At 48.1% G+C, this 22,391-nt stretch overlaps 1 protein-coding gene across 3 annotated transcripts in view; it reads right to left on the bottom strand.

The window, feature by feature from the left end:
- CABIN1 (calcineurin binding protein 1) overlaps nucleotides 1–22,391 on the bottom strand; it is a 150,684-nt gene that overhangs the window by 47,379 nt on the left and 80,914 nt on the right. For all 3 annotated transcript variants that reach the window (XM_081966173.1, XM_081966175.1, XM_081966174.1), the window contains exons 16-18: nucleotides 15,016–15,252; nucleotides 10,896–11,055; nucleotides 9,777–9,898 (exon numbers count right to left, since the gene is read on the bottom strand). In XM_081966173.1, the coding sequence (XP_081822299.1) occupies nucleotides 9,777–9,898; nucleotides 10,896–11,055; nucleotides 15,016–15,252 (519 nt within the window). The remainder of the gene's footprint in view (nucleotides 1–9,776; nucleotides 9,899–10,895; nucleotides 11,056–15,015; nucleotides 15,253–22,391) is intronic.

Genomic DNA, 22,391 nt, shown 5'->3' with positions numbered 1-22,391 from the left:
AGGTTCTACAAAGAAATCCTTTTTCTTTGGCGCTGCCTTGGAAGTCGAAGCCTCGGCCACGGCCTCCTTCTCCTTCTGTTTGTCATCCTCCGTCTTAGCGACTGCAGTGCTCCTGGCTTTAAATAGCAATGAACGGAACAAATTAGGAGGAAACAAACTGGCAAAGGCAGGAGAATCCAGTGCCAAACCTTCATCATCAGAAAGCTCCGTCTCCTTTTGCTCCTCCTCTTCCTGGAGCGAAACCTCTTTCTGCGTCCTGTCTGGGCAAGCAACCAGATCCTGGATAAGTCTGCGCTTGGCCTCCATCAGTTCTGCGTCTGCCTGGTCAGAGCAGCGACCCTGGAGGGCTACGCCATGTGCAATGGCTGGATGAATAAGAGATTGAATGTTATCAGGCAAGTCCTCAAATTCACCAATGTCATGACTGGGCCCAGGGGCCTGGATGCCAGCAGGTGCCTGTGCCATGGTTAAGGAACAGGCGTAATGCGTGGAAGCGGATGGTACTCGCCTTCCTCGTCCTCAACCTCCGAAAGTGGGGGTGAGATGGAACTGGCCCTTGGGGATCCAGAGATCCTTGAAGGGGAAGGGGATGGAGAAAGTGGAGCCACCCTTAGGAGGGGGGGGAACCTCACGGAAGACAAAGGGGACTTCTCCCCATCCCCTGAACACCTTTGCCTGGAGGGAGCTTGCTTCACCAGTGGAGGAGGATCCTGGGGGGAACCCTTCCTCTTCTTGGAGCTCTTCGAAGGAGCTGCCGAATTCGCCCCAGAGCTACTTTCACCGAGGGAATCAGCCATGGCACTATAGCGATCTCTTTGCCCCAAGGCCTCACTCTGCCCAGTTCAGTAACCAGCACAATAATCTGTGACTGTTCTCACCAGAGCCGGCAGTCGCAATGAGCCTCGTGGTAGTAAAAAATGGGAAACAAAATGGCACTGACTATGTGACCCATTGGAGGTTCAAACAAAATGGCCACCGCCTCATGGCCACTAACAAAATGGCCACCACCACGACTGGCCTTCCCAAAATGGTCACTGCCCAAGAAGCTCTCCCAAAAATGGCCGTCCCCAGGGCCCCATACTCACGAGGGAGAAACCTTCGGGGGAAACAAATGGTGCCGTTGAGCAAACGGCCCCGAGAACGTCTGGTCAGCCGCGCAGCTCTCCACAAGTCCAGCTGATCACGCCCTCCTGTCATCTTTGCAGCTATGTGGGAACGCCAGCGCACCACACACGCACTCCCACCAGCAGCCTCAATGTCCGCCCGCTGCAGCCCCTGAGAACCAGCAGCAACGCAGGGAAACCTCCCTGGCCCCTCACTAGCCAGTAATCGGAATCAAGCAGAATGGAGCCGCAATAGACTCTGATGGCCGGCAGAGCCGGCTGCTTGCTTGCGAGGAACCTGGGAACCTCCAGCAGGATCCAGCCCGCACAATTCACTACTCTAACACAAGCAGGTGGGAAAGAAAACTTGTGAGCCAAGTTCAAACACCTTCCTTCCGATAGTAACATTAAAGATAAGCGAAAGAAATAAAGAAAAACTACTGTAAATCAAACTATTCTAAGGAAGAAACCAATTTTCACTCACAGCAAAAAAATGTACATCTCTTTTCGGGCAAGACTGAATCGGAATTGGATGTCAGCAGGGGAAGCTGGAGGCGTGGCTTCAATTCTGACTCAGTCTCTTGGGCAAATAAGGATTGAACAACCCATTCCTGGACCCTCCTCTGCCATCAGCTGGAGAATGTCCCCTTATTTCTAATTGAATCTCTCCTTGTTCAGTTTCCATCCATTATTCCTTGTCTGGCCTTTGGGTGCCTTGGAAAATAGCTTGACCCCCTCAAATATTGGACTACTGCTATCCTGTCTCCCCTGGTCCTTCTCTTCCCTAGACTAACCATGTGGAGTACTTGCAATCGTTCATTATATGTTTTAGCCTCCAGTCCCTTAATCATCCTGATTGCTCTTCTCTGCACTTTTTTGGGGGGGGAAAAGATTTTTATTTTTTATTTTTGGTTAAACAGACAAAGACAACACAGAAAAAAAAATCATCTTTTGTTACATATTGTAGAAGTGTGTCGATTGGTTACAAATAACTTTCATGCATCTCTTCCACAGTCATTACTTACAGTTCATATCACATTGTATATTTTAAATCAAAAATCTTTAAATATCTTACAATTAACATCCCACAATTCCCATTTGACTATAATTGTTTTAACGTCCTTTTGCATGAAATAATCCAAAATTAAAAACACAGCCATATATATATATATATATATATATATATATATATATATAATATATATATATAAAATATAACATAAATACATACCTATTTCCCTGGCTCAGCTGATAAGGAAGAGAACCCGTGGCTTAGTGGTTAAGACTCCTGCCTAAGATATATACAGCCCAGGTTCTAATCCCAGTAAGGGTATGGCTAGCTGATGAGAGCTAATTAGCTCGAAATAGATCTATCCTAGTCTCCCTTTATTTATTTATCAGTACAATTACAACACACACACACACACACACACACACACATATATATATACACACATACACACATACATTGTTAAGTATATCCCTTGTCATTTCATTGTTATTATTATAATTGTTATTTTTTAATAGAAATTCATTCACTAATTATATCGTTTCCTCTCTTCAAACCAACACGTGTGTACCTTGTTATCATTATCAATTATTTAACATATCACTCTAAAGATTACTAAATTACTAATCACTAATCATATTGTAGAAATGTGTCGATTGGTTACAAATAACTTTCATGCATCTCTTCCAGTCATTGCTTATAATTCAAATCACATTATGTATTTTAAATCAAAAATCTTTATATATCTTACTATCAACATATCACGTTTCTCATTTGACTGTGGTTGTTTTAACATCCCTTTGCATGAAATAGTCCATAATTAAAAACAGAACGACTGTTGTGGCCCAGCAGCGGCCGGCTGAGCTGTTGGTGGACTCTGACAGCGATAACCATTATGAGACTGCTCTGGAGGATGAAGAAGACTCTGGAGGGTGTTTGGAGTCAGAGCAGGGACGAGAGAGGCCTGTTGGCCACCAGGTGGCATCTGAGTCAGGGAGCAGTGAGGAGGAACAGAGGGAGGTTGTCCCTGATATGCGTGTGAGTAGAGCTGAGAAGAGAAGGGAGCAGCTGTGGTGAAGATGTCATAGAAGGAAATAGGGACAGCTGGCTACTGTTGTGACCCCTCCCAAAGAGCTTATAGGTGGAGCGACGGGAGGGGAATCTGCAGTCCACTTTACTGGCCGTTGAGAAAGCATTCCGTAAGTCTAATCTTGGTTTCTTGAAGTTAGCATTCTAGGCTCCTAGCCAAGGGGTGGCTTTATCTCCTTATTTAGTTGTGGCAGATAGCCAAGCCTGTGCCTGCATATTCATTAGAATCACGGGACAGAACAGTTTATTTCCTGCCTTAAAACAAAAGCTGTAAATACCATCACCAAGGAGCAGCTACGTGCCGAAAACGCGCAGCTTTCACAACAGGTGGCTATGTTGGCTGCCCAGGTGGCACAGCTCCAAGCTCACCCTGCTCCACCCCCACCTCGGAGGAAATGCAGTGCCTGATAGGTTCGATGGCAACCAAACCATGTTTCCAGCTTTCTTGGGACAATGCCAGCTTGAGAGCAGAGGATTTTCCCACTGACTGAGATAAAGTAGGGTTTATGATTAGCTTACTCTCTGGCTCCGCAGCTCGTTGGGTGACGCCACTGCTGGTCCAGGCTAGCCCTTTGCTGGATGACTTCAGGGGGTTCTGTGACCACCTCTGGTTAATGTATGAGGACCCCATTAAGATGGAGATGGCTACCCGAACCCTAACCCTTGCCTTCCGACATAGCAGATTTTGCAGACGTGTTCAGTGAACAAGAAGCAGACCAATTGCCACAGCACCGGCCATATGATTGTCCCATCAATTTGATTCCAGATGCGCTGCTCTCTGTGGGTCGTTTGGATTCGATATCAGACCCGGAGTTGGACACACTGCAGAACTTTTTGGATAAAAACCTAGTTCGGGGTTTATCAGGCCCTCGTCTTCGCCATTGTCTGATCCGGTCTTGTTCGTCAAAAAGAAGACCGGAGATTTGAGACTCTGTTGTGACTATCGTAGGCTCAATGCTATTACAGTGCGCAATCGATATCCTCTGCCCCTTATTCCTGAACTGTTGGAGCGGCTCAGAGAGGCTAAGCCTTAGCCGCTAAGGTGTTTACCAAATTGGATCTCCGTAGAGTCTACAATCTTGTCCGGATCCGACCCGGGGATGAATGGCATTCGGCACCAGGTACGGGCATTTTGAGTACACGGTCATGCCTTCTGGGCTGACCAATGCCCCTGCCATCTTCCAACATTTTATGAACAACGTCTTCTGGGACCTTTTGGACCAGTTTGTCGTCATTTATCTCGATGACATCTAATTTACTTGTCCTCCCAGGAGAGCCATCGGCAGCACCTATGCCTGGTCCTATAACGGCTCCATGAGAATTGCTTGTATGTGAAACTGGAGAAGTGCCAGTTTTGGCAGTCCACCATTGAGTTCCTGGGACATTGTGTCTCTCCCGAAGGCATTGCGATGGAGCTGGGCAAGGTGGAGTCTTTGTGTAGTTGGCAACCTCCTTGGCAAGTGAAGGATGTCCAGCGACTCCTCGGGTTTGCCAAGTACTATCAGACCTTTATCCCTGGCTTTGCTTCCCTGACTGCGCCCCTCCCTCGGCTCCTGCAGAAAAAAGTTCCGTTTCACTGAGGGGATACCTCCGGCGGTACCCTTTCCCCTTGCACTTATTACTCACGGAAACTCAATTCTTCCGAGCGCAATTATACCATTTGGGAGAAAGAATTACAAGCCATTAAGGTGGCGTTTGAGGCCTGGAGGCATCAACTAGAGGGGGCCAAGCATCAGATTGAAGTCCAGACGGACCATAGGAATTTGGAATTTCTGAAGACCACCCAGAAATTGAACCAGCGCCAGATCCGGTGGTCCCTTTTCTTTGCACGGTTCAATTTCTGTGTGACGTACATCTCCAGTGCACACAACCAAAGGGCGGATGCCCTATCAAGGAAACCCGAGTATTCATGTACCAAAGACCCAATTGCACCCCGGACAGTTTTGCCCATAGAGTCCTTCTCCATGGTTCATGAGCATGTAGACTTACGGCCTCAGCTACGGAAGCGCAGTGGCATGACGATTGGGTGGAACAACGGAAGGCAGAGGTGGGGTCTACCTCCCCATGGACATTCACCAATGAACTCTTGCGGTCCCGAGACAGACTCTATGTGCCAGCGGGGCCCCTTTGGGGACTTATTCTATCCCAGTGCCATGATAATTCTGTGATGGGGCACTTTGGCTTCTTCAAGACCTTGAACCTGGTCTCCTGTACTTTCTGGTGGCCCCGATTACAACATGACGTACAATCTTACGTCACAACTTGTGTACGGTGTCGGCAGGACAAGTCAGCGACGGGAGCCCCCCCCAGGGCTGCTCCAGCCATTGCCTACCACAGAGAGACCCTGGGGGGGCATTTCTATGGACTTCCTGACAGACCTGCCTCTATCTTCTGGATTTACCACGGTGTTCGTGGTGGTAGACATGCTGACGAAGATGGCGCATTTTATCCCGTGTCGGAGATTACCGACAGCCTGCGCCACCGCTTGCATGTTTATCCAACATGTTTTCAGGCTACACAGCCTACCTGACAGGGTCGTTTCGGACAAAGGAACGCAATTCACAGCCCAGTTTTGGAAAGGGCTGATGACGGCCTTGGATGTCAAGATCTGCTGGTCCTCAGCGCACCATCCTGAAACCGATGGAGGGACAGAGAAAGTGATCGGAATCTTGGAGCAGTACCTGCGTTGTTTTGTGAACCAGCAGCAAAATGATTGGGCAGACTACCTGGCAATAGCAGTGTTTGTGTTCAATAACTCACAGCACACATCCACGCAGGTAACGGCCTTCTTGGCCAATGTGGGGTATCATCCTCGGTTCTTTCCCCTCACACCCATAGAATCACCGGTCCCCGCAGCTAAGGACTTCCTGTCGGAACTACAGGCAGTCCATCAAGTGGTGCGGCGATATCTGGGTAAAGCCAAGGAGGACTATGAGAGTCGCGGACAGGTCTTGGTGTGTGACGCCGGCATTGAGTGTGGGCGATCGAGTATGGCTGTCCCCTAGACACCTTCCGTCAAACCGGCTGGTCAAGAAGTTAGACCACCGTTACCTTGGCTCGTTTCCTGTTGAAGCAGTCATCAATCCGGTCGCCTATCGCCTGACTTTACCACGTTCAATGCGAGTCCATCCAGTCTTTCACTGATCTCTTCTTGCTCCTGAACGGCCGGCTTGCCCTCTTCGCCAACCCGATCATCCCCAGGCAGAACTCCGTGCTGATGAGGAGCCGGCCGAGTACGAAGTTGCCAGGATCCGAGATTGCCGATGGCTGAAAGGACGGTTCCAATATCTGGTGGAATGGAAAGGCCGAGACCCAGAAGATGTTACCTGGGAGGATGCGACTTCCGTGCATGCACTTGCTTTGGTGCAGGCCTTCCATGAACAATTCCCAGCTAAGCCTGAGCGTCAGACCAGGGGGAAGGGCCCTGCGGTGAGGGATAGTGTTGTGGCCCAGCAGCGGCCGACTGAACTGTTGGTGGACTCTGACAGCGATAACCATTATGAGACTGCTCTGGAGGATGAAGAAGACTCTGGGGGGTGTTTGGAGTCAGAGCAGGGACTAGAGAGGCCTGTTGGCCACCAGGTGGCATCTGAGTCAGGCAGCAGTGAGGAGGAACAGAGGGAGGTTGTCCCTGATACGCGTGTGCGTAGAGCTGAGAAGAGAAGGGAGCAGCTGTGGTGAAGACGTCATAGAAGGAAATAGGGATAGCTGGCTACTGTTGTGGTCCCTCCCAAAGAGCTTATAGGTGGAGCGACAGGAGTGGAATCTTTGCAGGAAACAACAGTCCACTTTACTAGCCGTTTAGAAAGCATTTTGTAAGTCTAATCTTGGTTTCTTGAAGATAGCGTTCAAGGCTCCTTGCTTGCTGGGCTATTGGTCCCTGTTTCTGTCCCTATAATATTGTCTGTCTCCCTGTCTAGGATATCTGGAGCAGGGACACCTCTGCTGCTGGTAGTCCTAGTCTGGGGGCCGATAAGCAGGCCGCCTCTGGTAGGGTGTTCACATTGCTCCGAATGCTTCGACTTAGTAGGAATAATCTTACGTTTGTTTTTGTCCTTCACTAAGATAGGATCAAGGGAGGCTCCAAACAGCTTATCTCCGGAATATTCAGCTGCCACCAGGTTCAACTTGGACCGGGAATCCGCCTGCCAGCCACGCAGCCAGAGGAGCTTTCTGGATGCCACCGACATGGAAAGCGCTCTTGAAGCATATTTGACCACATCCAGTGTGGCATCCGCCGAAAACTGGGTAGCTGCTGTAAGCTTCTTGATATCCTGCAAGAGACATACCTCCCAAGACGAACTCTCTCATGCATAAGAGTCAGCCAAAGAAGAGTGGACTTATTGAAGAAGGAGGCAGCAGCCGCTGCCTTGATTGCCCACATGGCCACTTGGAAGGTCTTGCGCATGGTCAGTTCAGCCCTCCTATCCTCCGCCTTGAGGTGTTGGCGATGTTGCCCATCACGAGGGATGAAGAGGACGCCAGAGCCGCCATGGGTGCATCCACCGTCGGAATCTGTAAAGCCTGGGAGAAACTGGGATCAAGGTTATAAAAATGACAATCATTCCCCCCTGGAGTGGTAAAGGTCCCAGGCTTCGCCCATTGGGACTTGAGCACCTAGCACATTGGTGGAGTTGGAATCTCTTCCTTCTCCTCCAACGGCTTGTGGAACGGGCCCTTTGGCTTGCTACCCGAAGCTGGGGTGGTTGGGGTCTCAGCAGCAGCAGGAGCACCCCCCCCAGGTCAGCAATGGCCTTGGCCTTGTGAAGAACGGAACCAAATTGAGAGGAGGGGAAAAGACCTGTGACCACTGAGGCCTCTGGAACAGGATCCTCAACTTCAGAAAAGTCAACCTCCTTCTGACCCTCCACATCTAAGCCCTCACTGGCCGTAGAAGGGGAACCCGGTCGTTGCTCCTGAGCAGTCGAGGTTCCGGTTTGGTTTGGATGACCACTTGGGGTCCCACGAGAGGAATTTCGCCTAGAAGAGCTGGATTTCTGCTGCAACCTGCAGCAATGCCCTGAGTAACAGCCTGGGCAATGATATGCTGAAAACTCTCTGGTAGATCTGGGAATACTGGGGAAAGAGTAGGAGGCCCCAATTCGGGTGATTGAGGGGCAAGCTGGGATCTGCACACTCCAGCAGCATGCTGGCCAAACGGATCCCCCTGCCAGGCCCCTGGGCGCTCAGGGGTGAGATGGAGAATCCTCCCCTGGATGATCCCCAAGATATAGGAGGGTGACTGCGCTACAGGTGTAAGCCTACTGGGGTGAACGAGATCTAGAGGGCGAAGGGCTGACATTATCCCTAGTCCTCCTTGAGGAAGCCCTGGTTCTTTTCCTGGAGGACTTCAATGTGATCTTCCTGCCCAAGGCCCACTCTTCAGCAGCTGAAGCGCCTCTGAAAGTCCCCTCATCGGGATCGGAAGCCTCAGGGGATTCCAGAGCAGCCGCCCCTGATCGCCTTGTGGCTTCCGCCATTTTGTTCCAGCTTCCTTGACACTGCACAGCACTACTCACAGCTCCAAGGATCACCTCTGGCCTCCTACTCACCCCGCACAGCTTGCTAGGCCGCTGCTGAGAGGCTGCGACGAGGCCCGTGCCTCTGTGCACGTGGTCCCAAAATGGCACCGCTGATCCGTGGCTCAAAAAACCGCTTACAAGAACAGCAGGAGGCCGTTCCCCGGTTCACAGGAGAGCTTTGGCTCTTCCGTGCCCCTCCAGCACTCACAGTGGCTCTAGTCAGTGCCGCAGCGACTATAAGGGAACTCCAATGTCGCGCTCCAGCCACATGCATCTTCCCGGAAGTCGGCACCACAAGATGGCGGCTGCCGACCATGCAGCCTGATGCCTCAAAGAGCTCTGCCTCAGAAGCACCTGCAGCGAACCAGCAGAGCTCCAACAACCGCACGATGGAATGGGGTTGCAGTGCCTCAACGCGCCTCCTGGCGCGTGGCTTAAAAGCCTTCCCCAACGACCACCAGTGGTCTTGGAGGCTCAAACGCCCCTAGCAAAGCTCAGCTCTTGCCCAGCACACACACACACTCAGGGAAGACAAAAGGGAGAAGATGGGGAAGTCAAGGATGGAAAATTTTCACAAAAAAATCCAATCGCAGGAGCCAGCAAAAACAGTCCAAGACCTTACTAGACTGAGATTAAACTGGTGCCATGCAGAGGAAGTAGAGGAGAGTGGCCTCAACTTTAACCTCAGTCTCTAGGCAGATTGGACGTGACCATCAGTGACTCCTCCCACAGGTCACTTTGGAGAACCAAGGAATATTTGCAAGAACTTGGGAAAAAGAGTTGGAATATCCTATAAACCAATGGAATAGAATGTTAAGGAATGTCATTTCTGATGGTCTCAATAAGAGATTAATTCAACAGAAGAATTCTTTTTATTTATTTTGGATTATTCTAAAGATGTTTAGAAAAGGTTGGATGTCAAGCACCTGTAAACAGGGGGAGAGATCAGCTTACATTTTTTGAACAATGCAAGATGCAGGACAATTACGTCATTTTATCAAGGGTGGAGATCAAAAGTGATCAATACTAAAAGAAATTGACATTTTTACTCACATAAAATTTAAGCAGAGCGCCATCTGAGTTGCAGCACCAGGATCTCCTTCCAAGGTATTCATGGGCCGTGTTCAGCAGCATAAGGGAAGGTGGCAGCATAGGCGTGTCTTGAATTGGAGATACTGAGAATAAGATGAGAAACAAGTAGAACTCTCATCAACTTTAGAAAGATGGGTGACAAACTTCAGACAGCAGCAGTTTCTCATTGTAATAGAGTATTTTAGGCATCTTTCTGCTCCAACAAAGTTTTTCAAAGCAAGGAACAAATCAGTCAGCCCAAAGGAATCACTCAGAATAGTCTATCAAATTGCTTGATCACCTCACCCTCCTCAGTACGCAGCTGCTGCATTTTGCACTAATAGCACCAATTTGGAGGTAATGAGGGCATCAGTAACTGTCAACAGAGATTCTGGTTCCAAGAAGGGCCATCCTGAAACTGAATAAACCCGTCCCCAGTCATGCACCTGCTGATTTTGAAGGAGCTGAGAAACCAAGTTGGGGATCTCCTCCTTAAGGCAGATCCTCAAGATCAAGGAGGGGAATCAGACAATTACACTGTGGTTACCAGTCAAGCAGCCAGTCAATCATGCTAGGGTTCAGCCTCAATTTGCTATGTTCCATTAGACCTTGTGACTTCCAGGTATCAGATAAAGGAATTATGCGGTCAGCATGGATTTGTCAAAAACAAAAGTTAGAGAATGACTTTACTTCATTTTTGATCAGACAGCTTCCTTAATGGATGGTGGCAATACAGTAGATTCTGGTTCCCAAGCTGAATGCTGCAGGCTCCTGTACTGCAGTACCTTCGGCACTGTGGCACATTTTGGGAATTGTGGGGTGACAGGCAAAATTACTGAGACAATAAGAGTGCTGAGATCTGTTTGGGAACCTCGGCTGTAAACCTGATGCACCTTGTCGCTAGAAAACCATTGGATCACGTGCCTGATGACATTCTGACACGCTCAGATCACTACACCTGAGAGTCTTGAAGGCGTTTGTAGATGCCACCTTGCATCTCCTTTGGGGCCCTTTGAAGAGTGCAAGCATCAGGCCAGAGGACTGCAGAAGGATGCGAAGCAGGAAAAAGAGAACCCGAAGAAAAGGAATGCCAGGACTTACCTCCTTCCTGTGTATTCTGCAGCTTCTCGTGTTGACAGTAAAGGGGCTGGATGTTTTCTTCTTCATGCTGAATGATCCGATGAAGAATAATCCAGGGAAGCACCGAGGACACAAACGGCTCTTTGGGTTCCTCCTGGACTACCATGCTGGAATCAATAATCTAATCGCCAAAGAAAAAAACACAGCAAATAAAAAGCCACAAAGATAATCAAGAGTCAGTCCTCTAGTTCAGATATTTGAGACTCAGGTGCAACAAGAAGAGAGCGTCACTAAAAACATCAGGGCAACACTTTGTTACTTGTCAGAACGCTCATCCCCTCTCCCCAAAGATGTACGATCTCACGTGCTGTCATGGGACGGACACCTAAACGCTGTAGGAGCTCCAGGCAGGGCCTGCTAGTAAGAAAAAGCTGCAAAACTGGACTGCAGAGTCTAGTACAGGCAGTCTTCAGTTAATGACTGCCCTATTCGGAGACAATTTAAAGGTACAGAGGCACTGAAAAGTAACTTACAACTGTGACAGTATCCCCATATGGTCGTGTGATTTGGGAACTACCGGTAGTAGAGGTGGCACCTGGCTCAACAGTAACTGTGAGAGGGATCTTGGGAGTCCTAGTGGACAATCACTTAAATACGAGCCAGCAGTATGTGGCAGCAGCCAAAAAAAGCCAGTGCAATGTTAGGCTGCATCAACAGAGGGATAGAATCAAGATCACGTGAAGTATTAATACCACTTTATAAGGCCTTGGTAAGACCATAGTTGGAATTCTGAATTCAGTTTTGGTCAGCATGATTTTAAAAAGATGTCGAGACTCTGGAAAGAGTGCAGAGAAGAGCAACAAAGATGATAAGTGTGCTGGAGACTAAAACATATGAAGAACTGTTACAGGAATTGGTTATGACTCGTCTAATGAAAAGGACTAGGGGTGACAGAATAGCGGGTTCCAATATTTCAGGGGCTGCCACAAAGAAGCGGTGATCAACCTATTCTCTAAAGCACCAGAAGGTAGGACGGATAGAAACGAAAGGTAGCAATGGATTGAAACTAATCAAGGAGAGAACCAACCTAGAACTAAAAAGAAATTTCCTAACAGTTAGAACGATTTACCTCCAGAAATTGTGGGTGTTCCAACACTGGAGGTTTTCAAGAAGAGACTGGACAGCCACTTATCTGAAGTGGTATAGGGTTTCCTGCCTGAGCAAGGAGTTGGACTAGAAGACCTCCAAGGTCACTTCCAACTCTGTTAGTCACACCTAGCGCATAGTCACAAGCACTGCAATATGCCATGGTCATGTAGTCAACATTTGTGAGTTTTGGAGACGACTTCCAGCAGCTGAAGGTGACGGACGCGCGCGTCCGCCTTCTCGCTGCTTTGGTGGGTTCCCCGTAACTGTAGGGGAGCACAGGATGCCTTGGAGGGGTGCCCTGCCATAGGGGCGGCTTGCTGGGACTCCCTGGAGCGGCAGCGGCTGCGGGGGGGCCTCCAGCTTTGCCCCAGGAGCCGGTGAGCGTGGGGAGCGCCCGGAATGCCACCGCGCGCTTCGCTGACGCAGCCTGGAAGGAAACGACTAATTTGAATGCAGCAGCTGAAGTGCGGTGAGGTGGGGGGTCTCCCCAGGTCTTTTACAGTTTGTTACTCTAGTGATTGATTTGCAGCTTTTTTTTTTGAGATTTTGTTTCAACCTTTGGAGGAGTTAGAATTGGAAGGGGGGGGGGAATTTCCACCCCCCTCGGAAAAACGGCACTTGGACAATCTCTCCCTTGCAAGGGAGAGAGAGAAAGTTTGAAGTACTTTCACTTCCCTTAATTAATGGGGGGAAATCTCTTTTTTTTCTCTTTTTATTACAACTGCGAGAGAAAGGATGGTTGAGCTGATTCTTCTCTAAACTATGCATGGGAACTTTGACTTTGTTGTTTCCTGACCACCTGTACTGGTTGAGCCAAGATGGCCCACTTCCTCTTTCTTCTTTGTCTTTGTGCATGAGACTCCTCCCTTAAAAACTTTTTGTGGCTTTGAACTAATTTCCACCCCAGAGACCTCCAGGAACCTCCTCAAATAAGTTTTCCCCTGGATTTGGAATATCTTGACCCACCTATCTGTTCTAGTTTTGTATTAAACGACTTATTCTCCTTTGGATCTGCCTACCGGGTAGTCTCTACTGGCTGTGCTTTCCCACGGACACCATCTCTCTGTATAGAACAATAACTATCTCTGAGCGTCATGATGCATCCTAAGAAGTTACCGCCTGGAAAGGCCTCCTTGGCCCCAACATCCTCCACGGCCAGCCCCATTGCTCAACAATCACATCTGGGATCCTTTTTACAACCTAAAGCCCCTGAAGAGAGTTCAAAGGATTTGTCCACTCAGCAGATGCTTCAAGCCCTCTTAAAGGGACAGGACGAAATGAAAAAACAACTACAGGACTTAAACTATCAGCTCAGAGAGACGCAACTACAAACCACACGGAATGAGCAGAGGATAGGTGTACTGGAGGAGGGTGCGGTCGGGATGAGAGATGACCTGAAGATGGTGGACACCCCGGAACTGTAGGGGAGCACAGGGTGCCTTGGAGGGGCTCCCTGCCATAGGGGTGACTTGCTGGGACCCTCTGGAGCGGCGGCGGCCACGGGGGGGCCTCCAGCTTTGCCCCAGGAGCCGGTGAGCAGAGGGGGAATGTAGAATTTGAGAATCATGTGATAAAAAATGGAATTTGAAAGGATGTCTTTTTTCCTTAGGTTTCAAAATTTGCCAAAAGTTGAAAATGAAGATCTTAAGGAGATTATGACCACAATGTTAGCGGAATATATTAACAGAGACAAACAACAGCTTGGGTGGGATAGTGACCTGATTTATAGGATTAATTCAGCCTATGCTAGAACACACAATGTTCCAAGGGAAGTTCATGTTAAATTTCTTAGAAAAACCACAAGAGATGAGGTTCTAGGAGCTCAAAGGGGAGGACCGTTAAAATATAAGGATAAAGAAATAACCATTCTTAAGCAGATCCCAAAGAAAGTAAGAGATATGAGAAGGAAATTTTCCTTCTTAGCAAAAAAATTATATAATAATGGGGTTTGGTTCAGGTGGTTGTTACCAGAAGGCATGTTGATTTTTTGGGAGGGCAGTAGAATTAGAATCAACACAGTTGAGGAAGCAGAGGCTTTCATTAAAAAACACAGTGCTCTCTTAGGAGACATCGGGGAGGCTACACAAGAAACAAAGCTGGGCGGGGCAGAGGCTCTGCCAGTGGACGGGGGGGGGGGGGTGCGACAACAAGAAGACTCAGATCACAAAAGTGAATTGAAACATCATTGCAATTGTTGTTACAATGTACCTTTATGAAAGTGATAAAAAGCAAAATGATTGAAACATATTGAAGATTTTGTGTTAAACTTAAAACTGCTAATATCTATGTAAATGTTCATAATTTTATACTTTTTTTGTAAAAGTTGCGAGACCTGGGGGGGCTTCTCCCCCCCCCGCACGATGTAGCTGTCAAAATGTTCTATAACCTTTTAACCCCTTTTTCCCTGTAAAACTTTTAAAATCAATAAAACTTGGGGAAAAAAGCATTTGTGAGTTTTGCAGACAGCCTCTGAAAAAGCCAATGGAGAAGCTGGCAGTAAAATTGCAAGTCATTGTTACATGATGTCTCCTTAACTATGGTGGGTGATTCATTTAACAGCCACGGCAGAACTAACATCGTAAGTCCAGCGTGGTGACATGTATTGCTCAAGAATTGTGACAGTGTCATTGGACCAATAGTGGTTATTAAGTGAGGAGTACATGTAAAATGATGATTGCTGAGCTGCCAGTCAACCAAATCATGCTCCGAAGAACATTTTAGAGGGCTCTAGAGGAAGACTTGCTCCTTTTCCCAGAGATGTGACCCTTTTTGCTGTGGTTTTCCCTGCAATCAGTATCTGGATATCGACTATATGAAATGTTACAAAACGTTATCACAATAAATAGCTATATCTCTGTAAGACTTGTGGTACTATGAATATAAGCAAGGGTGCTTTTGTCTTTTCCCTCTTTGACTGGCTCCTTCTCCAGACGGAGCTCTTGGGGTGAAAGCTGCAGCAGCTGCGGGGTCAAGGGGAGCCCCCCCCCCCTACCTGGATGAGGTTGTGACTAAATCGGGTGAGATTCGGCAGGGCAGAAACTTCACTCAGGCTGCTGCTGTCTGCTGAGAGGGAGTGACTGATGCCCTGGAGCAGCTGAGTCATAGTGGCCACCCATTCTTCCTTGGCCGAGGCAGTTGTTGCATTGATCATCTGCTGGAAAGCTTCATTCAAGGCCACTTCGGAGCATTCCAAGCACTGCTGATAGTCCTTCAGCCGAAGGAGGGAGTCCTAGGGCACATCAGGAATGGGGTAGAAGATAAAAAACCCGCAGGGAAGAGAAGAAAGAGTTGCATCAGACAGGACAGCAAAGGCCAGAAAGACCATAAACCCTGGACCCTACAGGCATCTGCGCTGCTTCCTGCAGGTTGTACATTATTAATCCTTATCACACACTTTCTTTTGTGGGGTCCACAGTGTTATGTAAAACATACAAACACAGAGAAGAACAAGAAATATTAAGTCAGGGAGAGAGGTAGAAGACGAAATACAGACGACCTCAATCCCCATTCCCAAGGTTGCTCACTTTCTCTTCCAGATAACCAAGTGGGCAGCCAGTTTTTAGACCAATACTTGTTCCTTGCAACTGACAATACCAATGCCCCCCCCCCCCAAATATCTGAACACTGAGGCATCACTTATCCCACCTTCACCATCATTCTGTCCGGTGCACAATGGACATTTATTTCCTTTTTCCATCAGCAGGGACAGACAGACAGACTGGAATCTCTATTCAAGCAGTGACCCATTTCAGCCAGTCTCTGTTCCAAGTGGGCCAAAAGTTTTCTTGTCTCACTGCCAGCCAGCCATTCATGTCATGTAAAAGAGAAATTCCCTCCAGACAATTCATTCAGAATGTTGAACAATTTCCCCCTAGATTCACCTTCAATGTGGCATTACCTTTCACTTAAACATAATACGCAACTATCACCAACCTATGCCTTCTCATTTTCACATGCACCTACAAGAACCTAGAGCACACCAATTCATACTGTCTGGCACACAATCCCAGACTTTCTAAAACCCTTTAGTATAAAAAAAATACATGAACAGATTATACAAGTTGCATGTTAAAAGAAAAAAGAAAACACCCCACCCTTATTCTCACAAGAAACACTAAAGAAAGTCACATATTAGCTTTGCCCTAGTGCCAAATCAGATGAAATCTAGTCCTTTACAACCTTAAGTTAAAAGAAATCTGAATTTGAAATATGGCGGAAGTCTCTGGATAAAATTGCAAATTAAAGTATCAAACTTTAAATTTAACTAAAGTATTGCACTCTCCAAACTTAATCTGCCAATTCTCTAATGAAGGAACTGAATGTAATTGCCAGGAGCAGGTGTAGAAAGTCCCAGCAGTGGTCATTGTGGGTAAGGCCCACTCGGCGTAGGAATATAAGGCTCGGTGCTTCTTAACAGAAAAACCCTTGGCAAGAAGGGAAAGTCGGTAATTAAAATTTACTTCATCCTACGGTAAATAATCTTCCAGAATTGCTGAGCTTTTTGAGACTGTCACCAAATATAAAGAAAGATCCAATCTGATTATTACATTTCCAGGTTTTTATCTTCTCTGCCAATTATTATAATCTGATATTGTGAGGCATGCCTCTTTCAGAACCCAAGAAATGAAACCTCCAACTCCTGGTTTTAGAGAAAGCCAGTATTGAAAGTGGCGCCCTGCGTATGAAAAGCATAGAAACGTCTGGCCTGAGTGTTGAAGAGGCACATGAAGATATGCCTGTCAGCCCTTGGGCTGCCATTCAGGGGGGAGCCCATCCATCGCCACACCCGCTCGGCCATGCTTACACACCACCAATGCTGCCACGTTGATGTTGACTCTCTGATGTTGGCGGAGCCTGTAGCTGCATGTGGCTCTATAAGGCTACCCTCACTGCTCTGCAGAGTAACTCTTCTACTTGGGTGCAACTGCCTCCTCAGAAGTAACTCTTCTACTTGGGTGCAACTGCCTCCTCAAAAGTAACTCTTCTACTTGGGTGCAACTGCCTCCTCAGAAGTAACTCTTCTACTTGGGTGCAACTGCCTCCTCAGAAGTAACTCTTCTACTTGGGTGCAACTGCCTCCTCAGAAGTAACTCTTCTATTTGGGTGCAACTGCCTCCTCAGAAGTAACTCTTCTACTTGGGTGCAACTGCCTCCTCAGAAGTAACTCTTCTACTTGGGTGCAACTGCCTCCTCAGAAGTAACTCTTCTACTTGGGTGCAACTGCCTCCCCAGAAGTAACTCTTCTACTTGGGTGCAACTGACTCCTCAGAAGTAACTCTTCTACTTGGGTGCAACTGCCTCCCCAAAGGTAACTCTTCTACTTGGGTTCAACTGCCTCCCCAGAAGTAACTCTTCTGCTTGGGTGCAACTGCCACCTCAGAAGTAACTCTTCTACTTGGGTGCAACTGCCTCCCCAAAGGTAACTCTTCTACTTGGGTTCAACTGCCTCCCCAGAAGTAACTCTTCTACTTGGGTGCAACTGCCTCCTCAGAAGTAACTCTTCTGCTTGGGTGCAACTGCCTCCTCAGAAGTAACTCTTCTACTTGGGTGCAACTGCCTCCTCAGAAGTAACTCTTCTACTTGGGTGCAACTGCCTCCTCAGAAGTAACTCTTCTACTTGGGTGCAACTGCCTCCCCAGAAGTAACTCTTCTGCTTGGGTGCAACTGCCTCCTCAGAAGTAACTCTTCTACTTGGGTGCAACTGCCTCCTCAGAAGTAACTCTTCTACTTGGGTGCAACTGCCTCCTCAGAAGTAACTCTTCTACTTGGGTGCAACTGCCTCCTCAGAAGTAACTCTTTTACTTGGGTGCAACTGCCTCCTCAGAAGAAACTCTTCTACTTGGGTGCAACTGCCTCCTCAGAAGTAACTCTTCTACTTGGGTGCAACTGCCTACTCTGACATAACTCTTCTGTTTGGGTGCAACTGCCTCCCCAGAAGTAACTCTTCTCCTTGGGTGCAACTGCCTCCTCAGAAGTAACTCTTCTCCTTGGGTGCAACTGCCTCCGCAGAAGTAACTCTTCTACTTGGGTGCAACTGCCTCCTCAGAAGTAACTCTTCTACTTGGGTGCAACTGCCTCCTCAGAAGTAACTCTTTTACTTGGGTGCAACTGCCTCCTCAGAAGAAACTCTTCTACTTGGGTGCAACTGCCTCCTCAGAAGTAACTCTTCTACTTGGGTGCAACTGCCTCCTCAGAAGAAACTCTTCTACTTGGGTGCAACTGCCTCCTCAGAAGTAACTCTTTTGCTTGGGTACAACTGCCACCTCAGAAGTAACTCTTCTACTTGGGTGCAACTGCCTCCTCAGAAGTAACTCTTCTACTTGGGTGCGACTGCCTACTCTGACATAACTCTTCTGTTTGGGTGCAACTGCCTCCCCAGAAGTAACTCTTCTCCTTGGGTGCAACTGCCTCCTCAGAAGTAACTCTTCTACTTGGGTGCAACTGCCTCCGCAGAAGTAACTCTTCTACTTGGGTGCAACTGCCACCTCAGAAGTAACTCTTCTACTTGGGTGCAACTGCCACCTCAGAAGTAACTCTTCTACTTGGGTGCAACTGCCTCCGCAGAAGTAACTCTTCTACTTGGGTGCAACTGCCTCCTCAGAAGTAACTCTTTTACTTGGGTGCAACTGCCTCCCCAGAAGTAACTCTTCTACTTGGGTGCAACTGCCTCCTCAGAAGTAACTCTTCTGCTTGGGTGCAACTGCCTCCGCAGAAGTAACTCTTCTACTTGGGTGCAACTGCCTCCTCAGAAGTAACTCTTTTACTTGGGTGCAACTGCCTCCCCAGAAGTAACTCTTCTACTTGGGTGCAACTGCCTCCTCAGAAGTAACTCTTTTACTTGGGTGCAACTGCCTCCCCAGAAGTAACTCTTCTACTTGGGTGCAACTGCCTCCCCAGAAGTAACTCTTCTACTTGGGTGCAACTGCCTCCTCAGAAGTAACTCTTTTACTTGGGTGCAACTGCCTCCTCAGAAGTAACTCTTTTACTTGGGTGCAACTGCCTCCCCAGAAGTAACTCTTTTACTTGGGTGCAACTGCCTCCTCAGAAGTAACTCTTTTACTTGGGTGCAACTGCCTCCCCAGAAGTAACTCTTCTACTTGGGTGCAACTGCCTCCCCAGAAGTAACTCTTCTACTTGGGTGCAACTGCCTCCGCAGAAGTAACTCTTCTACTTGGGTGCAACTGCCTCCTCAGAAGTAACTCTTCTACTTGGGTGCAACTGCCTCCCCAGAAGTAACTCTTCTACTTGGGTGCAACTGCCTCCCCAGAAGTAACTCTTCTACTTGGGTGCAACTGCCACCTCAGAAGTAACTCTTCTATTTGGGTGCAACTGCCTCCTCAGAAGTAACTCTTCTACTTGGGTGCAACTGCCTCCTCAGAAGTAACTCTTCTACTTGGATGCAGAAGTAACACTTCTACTTGGGTGCAACTGCCTCCTCAGAAGTAACACTACTACTTGGGTGCAACTGCCTCCTCAGAAGTAACTCTTCTACTTGGATGCAGAAATAACTCTTCTACTTGGGTGCAACTGCTTCCTCACAAGTAACTCTTCTACTTGGGTGCAACTGCCTCCCCAGAAGTAACTCTTCTACTTGGGTGCAACTGCCTCCTCAGAAGAAACTCTTCTACTTGGGTGCAACTGCCTCCTCAGAAGTAACTCTTCTACTTGGGTGCAACTGCCTCCTCAGAAGAAACTCTTCTACTTGGGTGCAACTGCCTCCTCAGAAGTAACTCTTTTGCTTGGGTACAACTGCCACCTCAGAAGTAACTCTTCTACTTGGGTGCAACTGCCTCCTCAGAAGTAACTCTTCTACTTGGGTGCGACTGCCTACTCTGACATAACTCTTCTGTTTGGGTGCAACTGCCTCCCCAGAAGTAACTCTTCTCCTTGGGTGCAACTGCCTCCTCAGAAGTAACTCTTCTACTTGGGTGCAACTGCCTCCGCAGAAGTAACTCTTCTACTTGGGTGCAACTGCCACCTCAGAAGTAACTCTTCTACTTGGGTGCAACTGCCACCTCAGAAGTAACTCTTCTACTTGGGTGCAACTGCCTCCGCAGAAGTAACTCTTCTACTTGGGTGCAACTGCCTCCTCAGAAGTAACTCTTTTACTTGGGTGCAACTGCCTCCCCAGAAGTAACTCTTCTACTTGGGTGCAACTGCCTCCTCAGAAGTAACTCTTCTGCTTGGGTGCAACTGCCTCCGCAGAAGTAACTCTTCTACTTGGGTGCAACTGCCTCCTCAGAAGTAACTCTTTTACTTGGGTGCAACTGCCTCCCCAGAAGTAACTCTTCTACTTGGGTGCAACTGCCTCCTCAGAAGTAACTCTTTTACTTGGGTGCAACTGCCTCCCCAGAAGTAACTCTTCTACTTGGGTGCAACTGCCTCCCCAGAAGTAACTCTTCTACTTGGGTGCAACTGCCTCCTCAGAAGTAACTCTTTTACTTGGGTGCAACTGCCTCCTCAGAAGTAACTCTTTTACTTGGGTGCAACTGCCTCCCCAGAAGTAACTCTTTTACTTGGGTGCAACTGCCTCCTCAGAAGTAACTCTTTTACTTGGGTGCAACTGCCTCCCCAGAAGTAACTCTTCTACTTGGGTGCAACTGCCTCCCCAGAAGTAACTCTTCTACTTGGGTGCAACTGCCTCCGCAGAAGTAACTCTTCTACTTGGGTGCAACTGCCTCCTCAGAAGTAACTCTTCTACTTGGGTGCAACTGCCTCCCCAGAAGTAACTCTTCTACTTGGGTGCAACTGCCTCCCCAGAAGTAACTCTTCTACTTGGGTGCAACTGCCACCTCAGAAGTAACTCTTCTATTTGGGTGCAACTGCCTCCTCAGAAGTAACTCTTCTACTTGGGTGCAACTGCCTCCTCAGAAGTAACTCTTCTACTTGGATGCAGAAGTAACACTTCTACTTGGGTGCAACTGCCTCCTCAGAAGTAACACTACTACTTGGGTGCAACTGCCTCCTCAGAAGTAACTCTTCTACTTGGATGCAGAAATAACTCTTCTACTTGGGTGCAACTGCTTCCCCAGAAGTAACTCTTCTACTTGGGTGCAACTGCCTCCCCAGAAGTAACTCTTCTACTTGGGTGCAACTGCCTCCTCAGAAGTAACACTTCTACTTGGGTGCAACTGCCTCCTCAGAAGTAACTCTTCTACTTGGGTGCTTCTGCCTCCTCAGAAGTAACTCTTTTACTTGGGTGCAACTGCCTCCTCAGAAGTAACTCTTCTACTTGGGTGCAACTGCCTCCTCAGAAGTAACTCTTCTACTTGGGTGCAACTGCCTCCCCAGAAGTAACACTTCTACTTGGGTGCAACTGCCTACTCTGGCATAACTATTCTGCTTGGGTGCAACTGCCTCCTCAGAAGTAACACTTCTACTTGGGTGCAACTGCCTACTCTGACATAACTCTTCTGCTTGGGTGCAACCGCCTCCTCAGAAGTAACACTTCTACTTGGGTGCAACTGCCTACTCTGACATAACTCTTCTGCTTGGGTGCAACTGCCTCCCCAGAAGTAACTCTTCTCCTTGGGTGCAACTGCCTCCTCAGAAGTAACTCTTCTACTTGGGTGCAACTGCCTCCGCAGAAGTAACTCTTCTACTTGGGTGCAACTGCCACCTCAGAAGTAACTCTTCTACTTGGGTGCAACTGCCTCCTCAGAAGTAACTCTTCTACTTGGGTGCAACTGCCTCCGCAGAAGTAACTCTTCTACTTGGGTGCAACTGCCTCCTCAGAAGTAACTCTTCTGCTTGGGTGCAACTGCCTCCGCAGAAGTAACTCTTCTACTTGGGTGCAACTGCCTCCTCAGAAGTAACTCTTTTACTTGGGTGCAACTGCCTCCCCAGAAGTAACTCTTCTACTTGGGTGCAACTGCCTCCTCAGAAGTAACTCTTTTACTTGGGTGCAACTGCCTCCCCAGAAGTAACTCTTCTACTTGGGTGCAACTGCCTCCCCAGAAGTAACTCTTCTACTTGGGTGCAACTGCCTCCTCAGAAGTAACTCTTTTACTTGGGTGCAACTGCCTCCTCAGAAGTAACTCTTTTACTTGGGTGCAACTGCCTCCCCAGAAGTAACTCTTTTACTTGGGTGCAACTGCCTCCTCAGAAGTAACTCTTTTACTTGGGTGCAACTGCCTCCCCAGAAGTAACTCTTCTACTTGGGTGCAACTGCCTCCCCAGAAGTAACTCTTCTACTTGGGTGCAACTGCCTCCGCAGAAGTAACTCTTCTACTTGGGTGCAACTGCCTCCTCAGAAGTAACTCTTCTACTTGGGTGCAACTGCCTCCCCAGAAGTAACTCTTCTACTTGGGTGCAACTGCCTCCCCAGAAGTAACTCTTCTACTTGGGTGCAACTGCCACCTCAGAAGT

The sequence above is a fragment of the Natrix helvetica genome (assembly GCF_964273705.1).
Source record: "Natrix helvetica genome assembly, chromosome: 14".
NCBI lineage: Eukaryota > Metazoa > Chordata > Lepidosauria > Squamata > Natricidae > Natrix > Natrix helvetica.
Note: the sequence above shows the minus strand (reverse complement) of the source record. Positions and strands in the feature narration are given on the sequence as shown.